General features: G+C 45.1%; 4 protein-coding genes across 4 annotated transcripts; 2 read left to right on the top strand and 2 right to left on the bottom strand.

The window, feature by feature from the left end:
* Positions 1-517: 517 nt before the first annotated feature.
* BOLA1 (bolA family member 1) lies at positions 518-3018 on the bottom strand. The gene is made up of 2 exons (XM_055403527.2): positions 2880-3018; positions 518-2529 (listed from the first exon to the last, which is right to left on the bottom strand). Exon 2 carries the CDS (start codon positions 2524-2526, stop codon positions 2119-2121), a length of 408 nt encoding a protein of 135 aa, XP_055259502.1. The 5' UTR covers positions 2527-2529; positions 2880-3018; the 3' UTR covers positions 518-2118.
* A 7796-nt stretch (positions 3019-10814) lies between these two features.
* Positions 10815-11439, top strand: LOC129540973 (histone H2A type 2-B). The gene has a single exon (XM_055402556.2). The coding sequence runs from the start codon at positions 11047-11049 to the stop codon at positions 11437-11439; it is 393 nt and encodes a 130-aa protein (XP_055258531.1). The 5' UTR covers positions 10815-11046.
* On the bottom strand, positions 11295-12059 carry LOC129540974 (histone H2A type 2-C). Its single transcript, XM_055402557.2, has one exon. The coding sequence runs from the start codon at positions 11992-11994 to the stop codon at positions 11605-11607; it is 390 nt and encodes a 129-aa protein (XP_055258532.1). The 5' UTR covers positions 11995-12059; the 3' UTR covers positions 11295-11604.
* A 210-nt stretch (positions 12060-12269) lies between these two features.
* Positions 12270-14876, top strand: H2BC21 (H2B clustered histone 21). Its single transcript, XM_055402558.2, has one exon. The coding sequence runs from the start codon at positions 12316-12318 to the stop codon at positions 12694-12696; it is 381 nt and encodes a 126-aa protein (XP_055258533.1). The 5' UTR covers positions 12270-12315; the 3' UTR covers positions 12697-14876.
* Positions 14877-16561: the final 1685 nt, after the last annotated feature.

Raw genomic sequence — 16561 nt, 5'->3', positions numbered from 1 at the left:
TTCCTTCTCCAGGGGATCTTCCCAACCCAGGGATCAAACCTGGGTCTCCGGGATTGCAGGCGGATGCTTTACCATCTGAGCCACCAGGGAAGCCCCCAAATAATATATATATATATATATAATATAAAGTATTGATGAAGATGGGGAGATACTGGAACCCCTGCACACTGTTGGTGGGAATACAAAATGGTGCAACCACTCTGGAAAATATGGAAGTTTCTCAAAATTAAAAATAGAACTACCATATGATCCAGCAATCCCACTTCTGGGTATTTACCCAAAATAACTGAAATCAGGATCCTGAAGAAGTGTTAGCATGCTCAGTGGAAACAACCTGAATGTTCATTGACAAATGCCTGGATGAAGAACAAGTAATATATACATACAATGGAATACTTGCCAGCCTTAAAAAAAGGAAATTCTACTGTGATAAGTCATGAGGACTACGCTAAGTGAAATAAGCCAGTCACAGAAAGATAAATATGCACAATTCTACTTATATGAGTTATCTATAATAGCTGAATAGAATCAGTGGGATGTTGGCTGCTAGGGGCGGGGTGGGGCAGTGGGGAGACGGAAGTAGGGAATTATCAATCAACAGGCCTTAAGCTTCAGCTAAGCAAGATGATTAAACTCGAGAGATCTGCTGTATGACATTGTACTTGTAGTCAGTGATAATGTATCATACACTCAAACATTTGTTAAGAAGGTAGATCTCATATTAAGTTTTTGCCATAATAAAATAATATTTATAAAAACAAATTTAAAAAGTCTAAAAACTCCACAAATGAAAACAAAAACTTGGGAGTAATATTTCTTGAGAACAGAACCAACTTCACTCCAAATCCTTTTGTGTATGTGTTTTTAAAAATATAGATTCCAGATTCCATTCTTGACTTGTGGATTCAGAATCCTTTTTTTGGAAAAGAGGTGACCTAGAATCCATAGTTTAAACAAGCTCCCTTGGGAATTCTTATCTGTGAAGAAATCTAAAAACCCTGCCTGAGGGTTACCATCGACTCCCCTCTCACTGTAGTCCATTTCAGTTATAATCAAATCCTTTTGACTTTTAAAAAATGATAGCTCTCAAATCAACTCCTTCCTTTCCATTTCAACAGCTAACCTCTCGGCCAAAGTTCTGCCTTTACCATTGGTTACTCTCCATGCCTCCAATTTCCTATGACAACCCATTAACATCACTGCCCCAAAATGCTTTTTCTCAAAACATCCTTTTCTCAAAACTCTTCAATGATGACTCCCTACTGCCCAACCAGATGCAGTCTAAACTCTTTAGCCGGAAATGGTGGATAAACGTTAACCAAGCCTTTTCTTTACTAAGTTCCATCTCCACACAGAGAGCATCAGAAAATTGCTTATCTAGACATTACTTGTTCTCCTCAGAAATATGACAACGTTTGGAAGGTTCATAAGAAAAAGAGCTATGTAAAGTTTTCTCCATCTTTTATACTCATTTCCTAGGTTATAATCTTTTCACTGCTTTAGTGTTTGTTTTTTTAAAGATTTTTTCATGAGAAATGTAAATCCTTTTGGAAATGGACAGGTTGTTAGAAAGCCAAACATCCCCCAAGTTTGAAGTTCAAATGCATCCGTAATTGCTGTTTTGTCCAATAACTCTGCCCAGTCCAGCTTCTTTGCCCTTGCTTCGGCTCTTTCCCGTTGGCAAAACTTTCCTCTCTTTTCTGGCTTAATGAAGCTCTTTCTGACTATACCTAGGCTTCAAGTATCTTTCTTTTCCGAAGAACATCTGTAGCACTGACAGCATGCCATTAACACCACTGCAGTTCACCTCATATGATAATTTCTCTTTTAATGTACAGGATTACTAGTAACATATAAAGTCTGGTGATTCCTTAGTCACAATTTAAAATGAAACAACTGGGCAGCTTTTCCTGAATAGTAGGGATTGTCCCCTCTCCTTAGCTTAACCTTAATGTGAAATGAATTACTCTCTCCTGAGAATACGCATATGCCAGTTAAATGGGCATATTACATTACTCGTTTCTAACAAATACCAGACTGTATTAAATTGAAGAAAGCCCAGTAGTTTATTCTCATGCAACCCGTTTGAATGCTGGTCCTCTAGCTCCAGGTCCAGGGTTAGGTTCGACTTTTCTTGCTCCCACCTAGGCAGGGGGGGCTTGTGTCCAGTTGAGGGTTCTCCCTCCATTGGGCGGGGGTCCGCGCCTGTATGGCCAGGGCGTGGACTGGACCAGCCAGCTCTTCTGACAGCGCCGCATGGACCAGCCGATGCCTTTGTAGGGGGCTCAGTCCCTCAAAGCGAGAGCTCACCACCGCCACGCGGAAATGGGTCTCACTGCCCGGCGGGACCGCGTGGCCGCCGCTCTCATTTCGCAGCTCCAGCACTTCGGGGTTCAGGGCCTGCTCCAACTTCGTGCGAATGGCAGCCTCGACGGGACCGATGACCCCTGATCCCGCGCTGCCCCGGGACATACAGACGCGGCTGGCCATGGAGAACAGGCGTACGACCAGCTGCCCACTCAGCATCGGCTACGGCAGAGACAAACACGGGAGCAGTGAGGGTCAAGGCCTCGCTCTTGGTACCAGCGTCTCAACCACCCCAGCCCCCGCCTCCGGCCAACGACCACCCTGGGAGCAGGTCTAGACGCCAGACAGTGAGATGCGAGGCACCGCCCCTTTTCCCTGTGTGACGTGGTGCGGGGGATTGTGGCCTCCGCCGAGAGCAGAAGGGCGGCGATGATTAGAGAGCCCGCGCTTCTAAGGGTATTCGCAAAGAATGAGCTGGGGTTCCAAGAGTAGGGTATGTGCAACTCCGGGCTTCTGGTTGAGCCACTGGCCCTGTGCCCCTCCCGCCGAACCCCTAACTGGACCCTTTCTACCTCGCACTCAGGCTTGGCTACCGCAGCTCCCCCTCTAGGACGGAGCTCCTGACAAGCCGGGCAAATGCAGATCTCGCGTCCAGAGGCACGCTGGGAAACGGAGTCCTCGCTACGCGATAGACCAGGCTGGTGAGGGCTCACGGGAACTGTAGTCTCTGCTTGTCTCTTGAGGTCGTGCGTGCGTTCATGCTCAGTCACTTTAGTGGTGTCTTTGCGACTCTTTGCGTCCCTAAGGACTGTAGCCCGCCAAGTTCCTGTGTCCATGGGATTCTCCAGGCTAGACTATTGTAGCGGGTTGCCATGCCCTTCTCCAGGGGATCTTCCCTACCCAGGGATGGAACCCAGGTCTCCTGCGATAGCAGCAGTAACAGTGTTTGTCGCTCAGTCGTGTCCGACTCTTCGCGACCCCATGAACTGTAGCCCGCCAGGCTCCTCTATCCATGGGATTCTCCAAGCAAGAATACTGGAGTGGATTGCCATTCCCTTTCCCAGAGGATCTTCCTGACCCAGGAATCGAATCCAGGTCTACATTGCAGGCAGATTATTTACCATCTGAGCCATAAGGAAGATCCAGGACTCCTGAGTCTTATGCATCGCGGCGCAGGCAGATTATTTCACCGCTGAGTAGCTGGGGAAGCCCCTCTTGAGGTCGTAGGAGGTTCTGAACCTGAGGAGTTGCGAAGAAAAGGTGAATTCCTGCTCAATGCGTACTGATCCATTTTATTGCCAATAGATCTTGTAGATCTAGCCCAACACTTTTATATACAAGAAAATGGAAGTCCATTTCCTTTATCGAATACATAATTATTGTGAGCTAGACCAGTCCTGGAGGCTGGGGAGGTAAGACAGTCCCTGTCCTCAGGCAGCTTACAGAACACTGGAGAAGATGGGCAAGTGATCAGACCATTGCAATACTGCATGCTAGGATCTGTGATGGCACTAAGAGCAGGATACTAAGGAGGCATGTTATCCAGCTTGAGGAGGACAGAGGAAACAGGGGAGCAGTTTAGAAGGGACACAAGAACCCCTTTCTCGGTCCCTTATAAGTATGGTAGCTGCACCTGCAAAGGCCAGGAGGAGACACTTTGAGGGAGTGGTTTCTTGGGTGTACTTAGTTATAATTGGAGCCCCCAGGGCAGAGATGATGGTGATGGGAACCAGTGCCCTAGGCTGTGGGGAGAAGAGGCATCATGCTGGGCTTTGTGGGTCTTGTTAGGCAGTTTTGTTTTTATCCTAGGAGAAGTAGGAAGTTAGAGAAGGTTTTTAGCAGGGATATAACAGGCTGAGATTCTCATTAATTCAATCAGTATTTTATAGTGTTTCCTAATATTTGATAGATTTCTCCTTATATGTATTCTCCCCAACTTCTAATATTGAAAAAAATTTCAAACTTGCAGAAAAATTGAATAATACAAAACGACATCCTCCACCTTTCACTAGTTTTTACATTTGTTATATATATAGGGGCTTTCCCGGTGGCCCAGTGGTAAAGAATCCACCTGCTAAGGCAGGAAATGCAAGAGACTTGGGGTTCAATCCCTGGCTGGGGAAGCTACCCTGAAGTAGGAATTGGCAACCCACTCCAGTATTCTTACCAGGATAAATAATCCCATGGACGGAGGAGCCTGATGGTCTACAGTTCATAGGGTAACAAAGAGTTGGACATGACTGAGTGGCTGAACATGCACTTTATGTATACCTGTATACTTTAAAAGTGTATTTGTACACTTTTTCAGAAAATAAATTGCAGATAGCATGACATTTCATCCCTACGTACTCTAATACATATCTCCTCCTAATAAGAGGGATATTCTCTATAGAACAATACCCTTATCACACTAAAAAAAATTTTTTTAACATAATGTCAATTGCAAGGTTAGTATAATGAGCATCCCATTTATCCTTCATCTATATTTACTAACATTTTTCCATATTTGCTTTTTAATCTCTTTGAATATGTGTATATATAATAAACATAAAAAAACTGTTACCATTTTTGTTGAATCATTTGAGAGTTGAAAAATCTTTATACTTCATTGCTGCATACCTCAGCATATATCTTCTAAGACAAGGACATTTTCCTGTATAACCACAATACCATTACCACACCTCAGACATTTAACATTTGTTCAATACTATAATCTAATATACAGTTGATATTCAAATCTCCCCAGTTGTCTTATTAGTGCCTTTATTTTTTGAAAGTCAATCAAGGATCATGCATTGCATTTAGCCATCTTTAAATCTGTATTTTGCAAAGTTCCTTGGCTTCAGTGTGAGAACTGTAAAGGAGGTAATGGCACAAGCAGGAAGACCAGTTTGGAGGTTAGTGTAGCAGTCTAGGTGAGAATGTTGATGTCTTGGACCATGGTCGTGGTGGAGGTGGAGATGGAGATGGAAAGAAATTGTGGGTACAAGGTAAACATTAGGAGGGTAAAACCCACAGGGTGTGGTGCTGGGCTAATTATGGGAGGGGAAGTATGAAGCATAATAATCAGTTTTGTGCATCAAGATGAATGGCATTTGTTCCCTAAGATGTAGAATTTTGGAAGAAGGGTTGGAAGGGTGGGGAAGGGGAAGACTAGGTGTCCAATTCTTTTCAGACTTGAGTTCAAAGTGTCTTTATGATATCCAAGAAGAGATGTCATGTTGGATATATGGTTCTGTGTATGCATTTTATTTTTAACTTTTTCTTAAGTGCTTTCAGAGCTACAGAAATTACAAATAACTACAAATAGTACAAATAATTCTGTATACCGCTCACCCTGATACCCACATTATCCAAATATTAACATTTTATCATGATTGCTTTATTTCTTATCTATCTACACATATATAATTTTTTTTCTGAACCATCTGAGAGTAAGCTTCAGAGATAGAGCCCATTTACCTGTAACTACTCGCAATGGTTAATTTTAAGTGTCAACTTGACTGGGTCACAGGGTGCCCAGATATTTGGGCAAATGTTATTCTGGGTGATTTGGGATGAGATTTAAATTGGTAGACTGAGTAAAGCCGATTGCCCTCCCTGTTGTGGCTGGGTCTCATCCAATCAGTTAAAAGGCCTGAACAGAACAAAAAGGCTAACCCTCTCTGAAAAAGAGTTCTTTCCTGCCTGATTGCCTTTGAACTGGGACACTGGCTTTTTTCCTGCCTTCAGATTTGAACTGAAACACTGGCACTTCCTGGGTCTCCAGCCTGTTAGCTTTTGACTGGCACTATAGCACTGCTTCTCTTGGTTCTCAGACCTTCAGGCTTGAACTGTCACCACACAATCAGCTCTTCTGGGTTTTCAGCTTGCTGACTCACCCTGCAGATCTTGGGACTTGTCGGCCTCCATTATCATGTGAGCCAACTGCTTATAATAAATCTCTCTTTTGCTTGTTTGCTCTTACTCTCAGTATATATATCTTTTTGTTCTGTTTCTCTGAAGAGCTCTAATATATATTTACTAATACAGTCTTAGTAAAAATTTTTTTCTCACATAACTACAGTATAATTGTCAAATTTGGGAAATTAACATTTATACAGTACTACAGATTTTACTGAAAATTTGTCATTGCCCCATAATGTCCTTTATAGAAAAAAAAAAAATCTGAGCCAGGATCCAGTCTAGGATCACATGCTGTATTCACTTGTTATGTCTCTATGGCCTCCATTTACTCTAGAATAGTTCCCTAATCTTTGTCTTTCATGACTTTGCATTTTTGAGGAGTACAGACCATCTGGGCTTTTCAGGTGGTGCCAGTGGTAAAGAACCCACCTGCCAATGCAGGAAACGCAGGGTTTGATTCCTGGGCTGGGAAAAATCCCCTGGAAGAGGGCATAGCAACCCACTCCAGTATTCTTGCTTGGAGAATTCCATGGACAGAGGAACCTGGCGGGCTACAGTCCATAGAGTCACAAAGAGTCTGACACAACTGAAGTGACTTAGCACGCACACACAGACCATTTATTTTGTTGAATATCCCTCAATTTGGGTTTCTCTAATGTTTCTTTCTGATTCAGATTTAGGGTATACACTTTTGGCAGGAAAACTACAGAATTAATATTGAATCCTTCTCACTGAACCATATAGGAGGCATATAATTCGCTTTGTCCTATTGTTAATGATAATTCTGATCAGTTGATTAAGGTGGTATCTCGCAGAAACAGTTGTAAAATTTTTATTTTCCATTTGTAATTGTAGGAGATTTTTGTGTCTGTGTAATATTCTGTTTCTTGTTAAGATTTTGCTTATTAATTTTGGCATCTGAGACGAAAGAGTTGGTGAAGATGAAATGAGATCATGGGTGGTGGAGGGAAGGTGGGAAAGTGGGAAGGAGGGGAGTGAAATCACCTGGGAAAAGGTATAAAGTGAGAAAATAATAAGATTTTCTTTAGAAGATCACTTTGGCTAGTGTGTGACTATATTAGGGGAATGAAAAGAATGGAAGCAAAGAGAAGAATAGAAGAGCCTTTAGCAGTAGTCTGGTGAAAGATAATCTGAGTGAAGACAGGAAATGAGCTAGAGAGAGAAGTAAAACAATTGGAATGATGTTAAAGAGACGGAATCTTTAGCACATGTTTTTGGTGAGTGTCTTGTAGTTTGTTAATCCAGTGACAGTGGTGGGGCATGGAGGGAGGAGGCTTTGTTGGTGACAGGTACTATTCTAAATGAACTCTTAATTCTTGCAACAAGTCCATGAAGTAGCTACTGTTATTACTCTTGCTTTACCATTTTGAGGAAGCAGAGACCCTTACAGGTTAGATAATAAATTAATTAATTTGTCTATGGTCATAGATCTAGTAAGCAAACTCAGGAGTCAGGCTGCAGAATTTGAACTCTTAACCATTAAGTTATTCTGCCTCCTAATCCAGCATTTTGGCCTCTCAGGTTCCAGATCTGTAGTAGACTCCTTATATTTAATTCTCATTTATTCTAACAACTCTATTATGGTAGGGTATATTATTTTTCTTTAATCGATGAACTTCTATTGTATCTTCTATCACTCTGGCTACTGATAGCTAGCATCTGGAGAGTGGTTTGTTGACCGAAGGCCAACTATAATTGTTTCACAAATAAGTAAACCAAGGCTCAGAGGAATTTAAGCACTTGCTGCTGAAGGTCACACAGCCACTTACAAAGACATGATTAGAACCAAGGTCTGCCTCACTCAAAGTCCCTCCAAGCACACTACTTCACTAAGGAGATTGTGGGCTTCATAAAGCAAGCCTTGCTTCCTCCCTGTTACGGAGGGAGGGAGACCTGGAGAGTTAGAGTGAGAGCTACAGAGCATGTGAGAGGGGTGGAATTAGATTTAATACTTTATATTTCATCTAGCTATAAATCCTCATTAGACAAGTCCAGATAGGCCAATACCCTACAAATTATATCAGCCTCAATTACTATCTATTGCTCCCTGGAGTGCCTTTCCCAGCATTCTTACCAGAGCCATTAAAATATGTAACAGAGTAGACCATTTGTAAAAGCCAAACACTTTCACAAATAGATTGGATCTTATCCCCTTTAACACCTCTGCGATTTTTAACTGAAAGCAACTGAATTCCTAACCAGGCAATCCAGTTAATCAAACACTTAGTGCATTCGAGCTCCACTCTATCATTCCAACCATACTCGTTTCCACTTTTCCCCAACTCCACCCTCAGCCCCCTCCATACTGAGTTGCACATCATTCATGACATGAGCCAGGCCGCCCCACAGCTCCTTGCCATTGCACATGAAGTTAACCTTTGGCTAGAATGCTTTCTGTCTCCTCTTGACCCCCAAAGTCCTCCTCATGGTTCCATGAGATATCACCTTCTCTTTCATGAAGCTTCCCTACTCCCAAATAGCCTCCGTGTCCCCACATCTTTGTCCATGTCCTGCTGATAGACTTGAGGCACTCTGTCCTGTGCTTTGACCTTGGTTTCACTTCCTTTCTGTGACCACTTCAAGGGTGAGACCATGTCTTCTTCACCTTTAAATCAGGAGTCCTTTATTCCTTCCACCTGGCTCTTAGAAGGGTAATAAACATTTTTTATTTTGCATAAACAAATACTACTATGCTCTTAGAGAATGAGCATCTTCTTTTCTAAACTGTTACAGAGGGAGGAAGCAAGGCTGGGCACAATGACTTCTTGAAGCCCGTAATCTCCTTAGTGAAGCAATGGGCTTGGAGGAATGAAGAGCACAGACTTTGAGTGAGGCCGACCTTGGTTCTAATCATGTCTTTGTAAGTGGCTGTGTGACCTTCAGCAAGTGCTTAAATTCCTCTGAGCCTTGGTTTCCTTATCTGTGAAACAATTTCAGTCCGCCTTCGGTATCCACCGGTTCTGAATCTGAGGATTCAACCAATTGTGGGTGGAAGATATTTGGAAAAAAAAAAAAAATTCAGAAAGTTTCAAAAAGCAAAACTAGAATTTGCCCTGCCTTGGCAACTATGTACATAGCTTTACATTTTATTTACAATTATTTACATAACATTTATATTGTATTAGGTATTAAAAGTAATCTGCTGCTGCTGCTAAGTGGCTTCAGTCGTGTCCGACTCTGTGCGACCCCATAGACGGCAGCCCACCAGGTCCCCCCCGTCCCTGGGATTCTCCAGGCAAGAACACTGGAGTGGGTTGCCATTTCCTTCTCCAATGCATGAAAGTGAAAAGGGAAAGTGCAGTCGCTCAGTCGTGTCCGACTCTTTGCGATCCCATGGACTGCAGTACGCCAGGCCTCCCTGTCCATCACCAACTCCCAGAGTTTACTCAAACTCAAGTCCATTGAGTCAGTGATGCCATCCAACCATCTCATCCTGTTGTCCCCTTCTCCCACCTTCAACCTTTTCCAGCATCAGGATCTTTTCCAATGAGTCAGTTCTTTGCATCAGGTGGCCAGAGTATTGGAGTTTCAGCTTCATCAGTCCCTCCAATGAATATTCAGGAATATTCATGAATATATGCTGTAAGATGCAGGAAATTGTAGATGTTAGCTCAGGTACCGGGCAGATTGTTGGAGCAATTCAGGGAAAGAACAAAGACAGGGGAGCTGGCGGGTGTCGGGGGTTCGCGGCGCGGGGGGATGGCTTGGCGGGGGCGAGGCAGGTGACTGGATGGGTTTGCTTTTGGATAGGTCGAGTTATTGGGACAGGCAGGTTGAAGTATCCAGTGAAAAGGTATATAGGCCTGAGCTTCTACAACAAATACTAGTTGAAAGCACTGAACTGGGTACGACTTCGGGAGAAGCGAAGAATGGAGGAGTGTGCGGAAAGGGCGAGTAGGGAGGCAGAGCCGAGCTGAACACTGGGATTTAAACACGGTTAGAGGAAAAGAAGCAGAATGAGGAAAGACGGAGGGCGACGTTTTGAATGCCAAGGGAAAGACGCCTTCAAGTTGAAGGCGGTTTGGGACGCCTCCTGGAGGTCAAGAGGAGGGTGACATTCTATTCTGGGCTTCCCTGGTGGCTCAGACCGTAAGGAATCCACCTGCCTGCAATGCTGGAGACCCGGATTCGATCTCTGGGTCGGGAAGATCCCCCGAGAAGGAAACGGCCCTCGGTTAAACCGGAGTCTGAGGAAAAGAGACGGGTGGGGATGGGGCGAAGCCACACCGCAGGCAACAACTAAATTGAAAGAAAAGAAGAGGCCTCAGTAGTTCTATGTTTTTTAAGGTAGTCTGGCTTTGACGAGCCAGAAAAGGAGGAACTTAGTAATTTAAGGTTCCAAGGGATAATTAGCTTCAGAATTCGGGACCCTTGAGTGAGAGTAACCGCATCTGCTAAAGCTCTCTGCAGCCCTTTAGGATCCTTTTTGGGATTTCCCCTGGTGTAAACCGGAAAAAAACCTACCACCCGTAAGCTAGAAAAAAATTACCACTCAGTCAATAAAGCAAAACAGAAGAGCGTTTTGTTTGAAAGCCTTCACTTTAAAAATCCTGGCATGCAAATAAAGGGCTTTAATGTGGCTCACAACGATTGGTAGGTACTTATAGAAGCCGTCATTTCCTCGTAGCGCAAGATGCAAACGAAGAGTCTGCTTTTCGCTTTCCTATTGGCTGGTCCATCGGACTCCGCATTTAGCCAATCAAACCACTTCCCTTCACCCCTCCCGGTAGCTCTTATAAATTACATCAAATTGGTTACCCTTGCCATATCCTTCTCCTTGAAAAAGAAGCTGTAACTGCAGTTTTAGCAGTAATGTCAGGCCGCGGAAAGCAGGGAGGCAAAGCTCGGGCCAAGGCCAAGTCGCGCTCATCCCGCGCTGGCCTTCAGTTCCCCGTAGGGCGAGTGCACCGCCTGCTGCGCAAGGGAAACTACGCCGAAAGGGTGGGGGCCGGCGCACCGGTGTACTTGGCGGCAGTGCTGGAGTACCTGACAGCAGAAATCTTGGAGCTGGCGGGCAACGCCGCCCGAGACAACAAGAAGACGCGCATCATCCCTCGCCATTTGCAACTGGCCGTGAGAAACGATGAAGAGCTCAACAAGTTACTCGGGGGTGTCACTATTGCCCAGGGCGGTGTCTTACCCAATATCCAGGCAGTCTTATTGCCAAAAAAAACGGAGAGCCACAAGCCTGGCAAGAATAAGTGATTAAGAGGCTTGATACCATCTCCACTCACCCCAAAGGCTCTTTTAAGAGCCACCACCAAAGTGTCAAAATAAAGGGCTGATCACAAAATAGCGCATTAGCTCTTTTTTTGAAAACTTGGGTGGCTCTAAAAAGAGCCTTTGTTCTTTGGTTTATTTTGTAAGGCTTTATTTGCTTTTGGCTTTATGGCTTTCGGTTTTCTTTGGTAATAGAACGGCCTGGATGTTGGGCAAAACGCCGCCCTGGGCGATGGTGACTTTGCCCAACAGCTTGTTCAGCTCCTCGTCGTTGCGGATGGCCAGCTGCAGGTGACGAGGGATGATGCGCGTCTTCTTGTTGTCTCGCGCCGCGTTGCCGGCCAGCTCCAGGATCTCGGCCGTCAGGTACTCCAAGACCGCCGCCATGTAGACGGGCGCGCCGGCCCCCACCCGCTCAGCGTAGTTGCCTTTGCGCAGCAGGCGGTGCACCCGCCCTACCGGGAACTGCAAGCCTGCGCGGGACGAACGCGACTTCGCCTTTGCGCGGGCCTTGCCTCCCTGCTTTCCGCGACCAGACATGGTTAAAGATAATGGTAGTACACTTATATATCAGATTCTCTCTGCAAACGTTTAAAAAGATTGCAATTGGAAAGCCTTTATAAGTTTTCCGAGGGGTGGGGTCAGGAACGAGCTTTTCATTGGTCCTAAATTGGCTCCTGAAACGGCCAATAAGGTTAAGAGTCGGTGTTGTTCCGCAGCTATTACTGATAACGTAAGGGCTCTCCGCGGACCAATGGAAATGTAAGACTTTTGGAGCCTTAATTTGCATACGGTGGTTATAAATGGATCAGGCCCGCCCATTCTCATACCTCTTTTTTTGCCAAACGGTGTTGTTCCACAATGCCTGAGCCGGCAAAATCTGCTCCCGCGCCCAAGAAGGGCTCCAAGAAAGCCGTCACCAAAGCCCAAAAGAAAGACGGCAAGAAGCGCAAGCGCAGCCGCAAGGAGAGCTATTCCATCTACGTGTACAAGGTGCTGAAGCAGGTGCACCCGGACACCGGCATCTCGTCCAAAGCCATGGGCATCATGAACTCGTTTGTCAACGACATCTTCGAGCGCATCGCGGGCGAAGCGTCGCGCCTGGCGCATTACAACAAGCGCTCGACCATCACGTCTCGGGAGATCCAGACGGCCGTGCGCCTGCTGCTGCCCGGCGAGCTGGCCAAGCACGCCGTGTCCGAGGGCACCAAGGCGGTCACCAAGTACACCAGCTCCAAGTGAGTCCCTGCTGGGACGTGGCGCTCGCACGAGTCGCACAGCCGCTTGATTTTCCAAAGGCTCTTTTCAGAGCCACCCACCTAATCACCAGAAAAGAGCCTTGTTCACTTGTTTTTCCTCAATTCCTCACAAAGTAAGTTACTCTAGTTGGCTAAAAGTAATGGAAAATGATACACGTAGCTTTTCAAGCCCTTATGATTTGAGATTCCTGGCGCGTGACTGGCTTTGCTTTTGAATCTAGGGCGCGTCTTAACCCTGACTGCTGCTTAGTTTTCGTATGAGTCAGTTCTAAATTAGGATACTGAGGCTGCTCCTAGACTTGTGTCCTGGTGGCTCTGTTGGGTACGTTTCACCGGTGTTCGAAAACGGAGTGATTTTAGCTATCCACATTTAAGAAAGGACCCCAGGACACGACCAAGCCCGGGTCTTTCGAACACTGCATCACAGCCCTGAAGAATTGCGAGTTTGGCAGCTGCGTGGGTGCCGGATCACCAGTTAAGCCCTTGCGATGTGGCTTTGTGTGGACACCAGCGGTTCGGGATACTTCGTACTGAGCCCGCGCTGCCTGGTCTCAGCCTTTCCCTGATTGGATATGAATATTCAAAATCTCCCGCCGCTCCGGAATTCGTAGGTTCTGGTTTGCGCCGCTCACTCTGGCGCTGTGAAATTCCTGTTATTTCTTGGGTTGTGGATTATTTTTGCTTTTAATTCTCTTTTCTCGGAATATTTCGGCGTCAAGTCACTGCAAGGCACTAGTCATTCAGACGTCACCTGTCAGACACCTTCGGGAAGTTGCGGCCCTCGTTCCTGCCTCTGGTCCCTCACTATTTTATTTTCCTCCTAGCAGCTGTCAGAAATTGTTTTGCTAGTAATAGTTTTTTTTTTTTTTTTTCTTGGTTACCATTTTCCTTAAGACCTTAACAGAAACTTTATTGGTTTGGTTTTCCTCTGTATCGTCCCCGCCAACCAGTGCTTGGCACACAGTGAACACTTAAGTACTTACTGAATTAGTATTTGTTGAATTGATTTTTCTGTCCCTCTTATTTTAAAAATCGCCTTCATGGGTGGATGGATGCGGTTCATTTCCATTAGATGTTACGTGAAGACAGGAAAATGGAAATGTTTTGGAGCTCCTTTCCTAAGTTGGCTATGGTCACCTCCGGAGAAGGCAATGGCAAGCCACTCCAGTACTCTTGCCTAGAAAATCCCATGGATGGAGGAGCCTGGTAGGCTGCAGTCCGTGGGGTCGCTAAGGGTCAGACACCACTGAGCGACTTTACTTTCACTTTTCACTTTCACACATTGGAGAAGGAAATGGCAACCCACTCCAGTGTTCTTGCCTGGAGAACCCCAGGGAAGGGGGAGCCTGGTGCGCTTCTGTCTATGGGGTCACACAGAGTCGGACACGACTGAAGTGACTTAGCAGCAGCAGCAGCATGGTCACCTCAGGGCAACAGCTGGGAGGAGGGCTGTATTTGTGTGTGTGTGCTAAGGAGGAGGTGGCAGTTTTAAGTCCTTCCTTTCTGCTTTTCAGTTTGGTCTAATCTTTTGGATTTTCATTAAATTCAGAATATTGCTCACTGGAAGATCCTTTTCTTCATTTATGACACCCTCCTTCCATCCTGATCTTTTGTTCCCCACTGAGATGAGCTTGTCATTTACATTCACAGTTCATTTGCTCTTCAGGAGACCCTGCAAAACAGAAAAGGTTGGGGCTTCCCAGGTGGCTCTGGTAAAGAATCCGCCTGGCAGTGCAGAAGACACAGGTTCGACCTCTGATCCAGGAAGATCCCAGAGAGAGAGAAAAAAAAAAAGAATATGTTAATGTTCCTTTAAAAATGAGGTTGACAGTGAGTGGTCCACTGGTCATGCAGCTAACATTGTCCACCTTTGTACCCTCAGATGCAAAGACGATTGCATTTTAGTTTTATTTCATTGTAATTGTGGAATGTTGTATTTTCTGTCCAAGCCTTGATTCTGCTGATAATGGCACTGATGGTCTGATTAGTTATTCAACTCTGCTTTTGGTTGAGGGGTCCTGGAGTTGATTGCAGGGGTTTTATGAATCCAAATGGACTCCAGACATTATCAGAGACTGAATAAATCTTAATGTTTCTTACATGTGTGTTTTCAGATGTGTGTATATGCTCTTGTTATTAATAAATTTACCAGTTAATTTAAAAGCTTGGCTGCATTCTTTTATCTTTAATATATTTTCTAACTAAATGAAGTAGATAAAATCACCACTGGGTCTAAGCAAATGTATAGAGATGTTTGAGTGCCTCTGACCTGGAAGGTGAATGTTTATAAACCATCAACCACATCTGCTTCTACTCTAGAAGGGTAGTGGGGCTGAAGTAGTCTGTTGCTGCTGCTGCTGCTGCTAAGTCACTTCAGTCGTGTCCGACTCTGTGTGACCCCATAGACGGAAGCCCACCAGGCTCCCCCATCCCTGGGATTCTCCAGGCAAGAACACTGGAGTGGGTTGCCATTTCCTTCTCCAAGTAGTCTGTTAGGCGGACACTATTAATGCTTAGTAATTGAAAAATGCATGAGCACAAAATGAAACAAAGGTCATGACCACAAACAAGAAGCACTATGAATAAAACAGAAAAAATAAAGTTATTAACAAAGTTTAGAAAACACCTGCAGAGTACTTATTATGTCTGTTGGATGTTGTTCTAGGTCCTTCCCACATATTGGCTCATTTAATCCTCACAAGAACTTTATGAAATAGTTACCATTATTGTCTCCCACTTTCAGTTCAGTTCAGTCGCTCAGTCGTGTCCGACTCTCCGCGACTCCATGAATCACAGCACGCCAGGCCTCCCTGTCCATCACCAACTCCCGGAGTTCACCCAAACTCATGTCCACAGAGTCAGTGATGCCATCCAGCCATCTCATTCTCTGTCATCCCCTTCTCCTCCCGCCCCCAACCTTTCCTAGCATCAGAGTCTTTTCCAGTGAGTCAACTCGTCGCATGAGGTGGCCAAAGTATTGCAGTTTCAGCTTTAGCATCAGTCCCTCCAACAGGTGAGGAAACTGAGGCGTAGAAAGGTTTCGCCTCAGAAACTCTCAAAGAATAAACTCTTCAGTCACTCAGTCGTGTCTGACTCTCTGCGACCCCATGAATCACAGCACGCCATTAGTTCAATGTTTAAGGGACTTGAGAAAGTAAGATCCCTCTTCAAAAACCTGTATTTGGGGAGAAATATCCTTATGGCAGAAAGTGAAGAGAAACTAAAAAGCCTCTTGATGAAAGTGAAAGAGGAGAGTGAAAAGTTTGGCTTGAAGCTCAACATTCAGAAAACGAAGATCATGGCATCTGGTCCCATCACTTCATGGGAAATAGATGGGGAAACAGTGGAAGCAGTGTCAGACTTTATTTTTTTGGGCTCCAAAATCACTGCAGATGCTGATTGCAGCCAGGAAATTAAAAGACGCTTGCTCCTTGGAAGGAAAGTTATGACCAACCTAGATAGCATATTAAAAAGCAGAGACATTACTTTGCCAACAAAGGTCCGTCTAGTCAAGGCTATGGTTTTTCCCGTGGTCATGTTTGGATGTGAGAGTTGGACTGTGAAGAAAGCTGATCCCCGAAGAATTGATGCTTTTGAACTGTGGTGCTGGAGAGGACTCTTGAGGGTCCCTTGGACTGCAAGGAGATCCAACCAGTTCATTCTAAAGGAGATCAGTCCTGGGTGTTCAATGGAAGGACTGATGCTGAAGCTGAAACTCCAATACTTTGGCCACCTTATGCGAAGAGTTGACTCACTGGAAAAGAGTCTGATGCTGGGAGGGATTGGGGGTGGGAGGAGACGGGGATGACAGAGAATGAGATGGCTGGATGGCATCACCGACTCGATGG

Source organism: Moschus berezovskii, chromosome 4 (assembly GCF_049115385.1).
Source record: "Moschus berezovskii isolate FMDL1 chromosome 4, NW_MosBer_1.0, whole genome shotgun sequence".
Classification (NCBI taxonomy): domain Eukaryota; kingdom Metazoa; phylum Chordata; class Mammalia; order Artiodactyla; family Moschidae; genus Moschus; species Moschus berezovskii.
The sequence above is the reverse complement of the archived record's forward strand: the minus strand, read 5'-3'. Positions and strand labels throughout refer to the sequence as shown.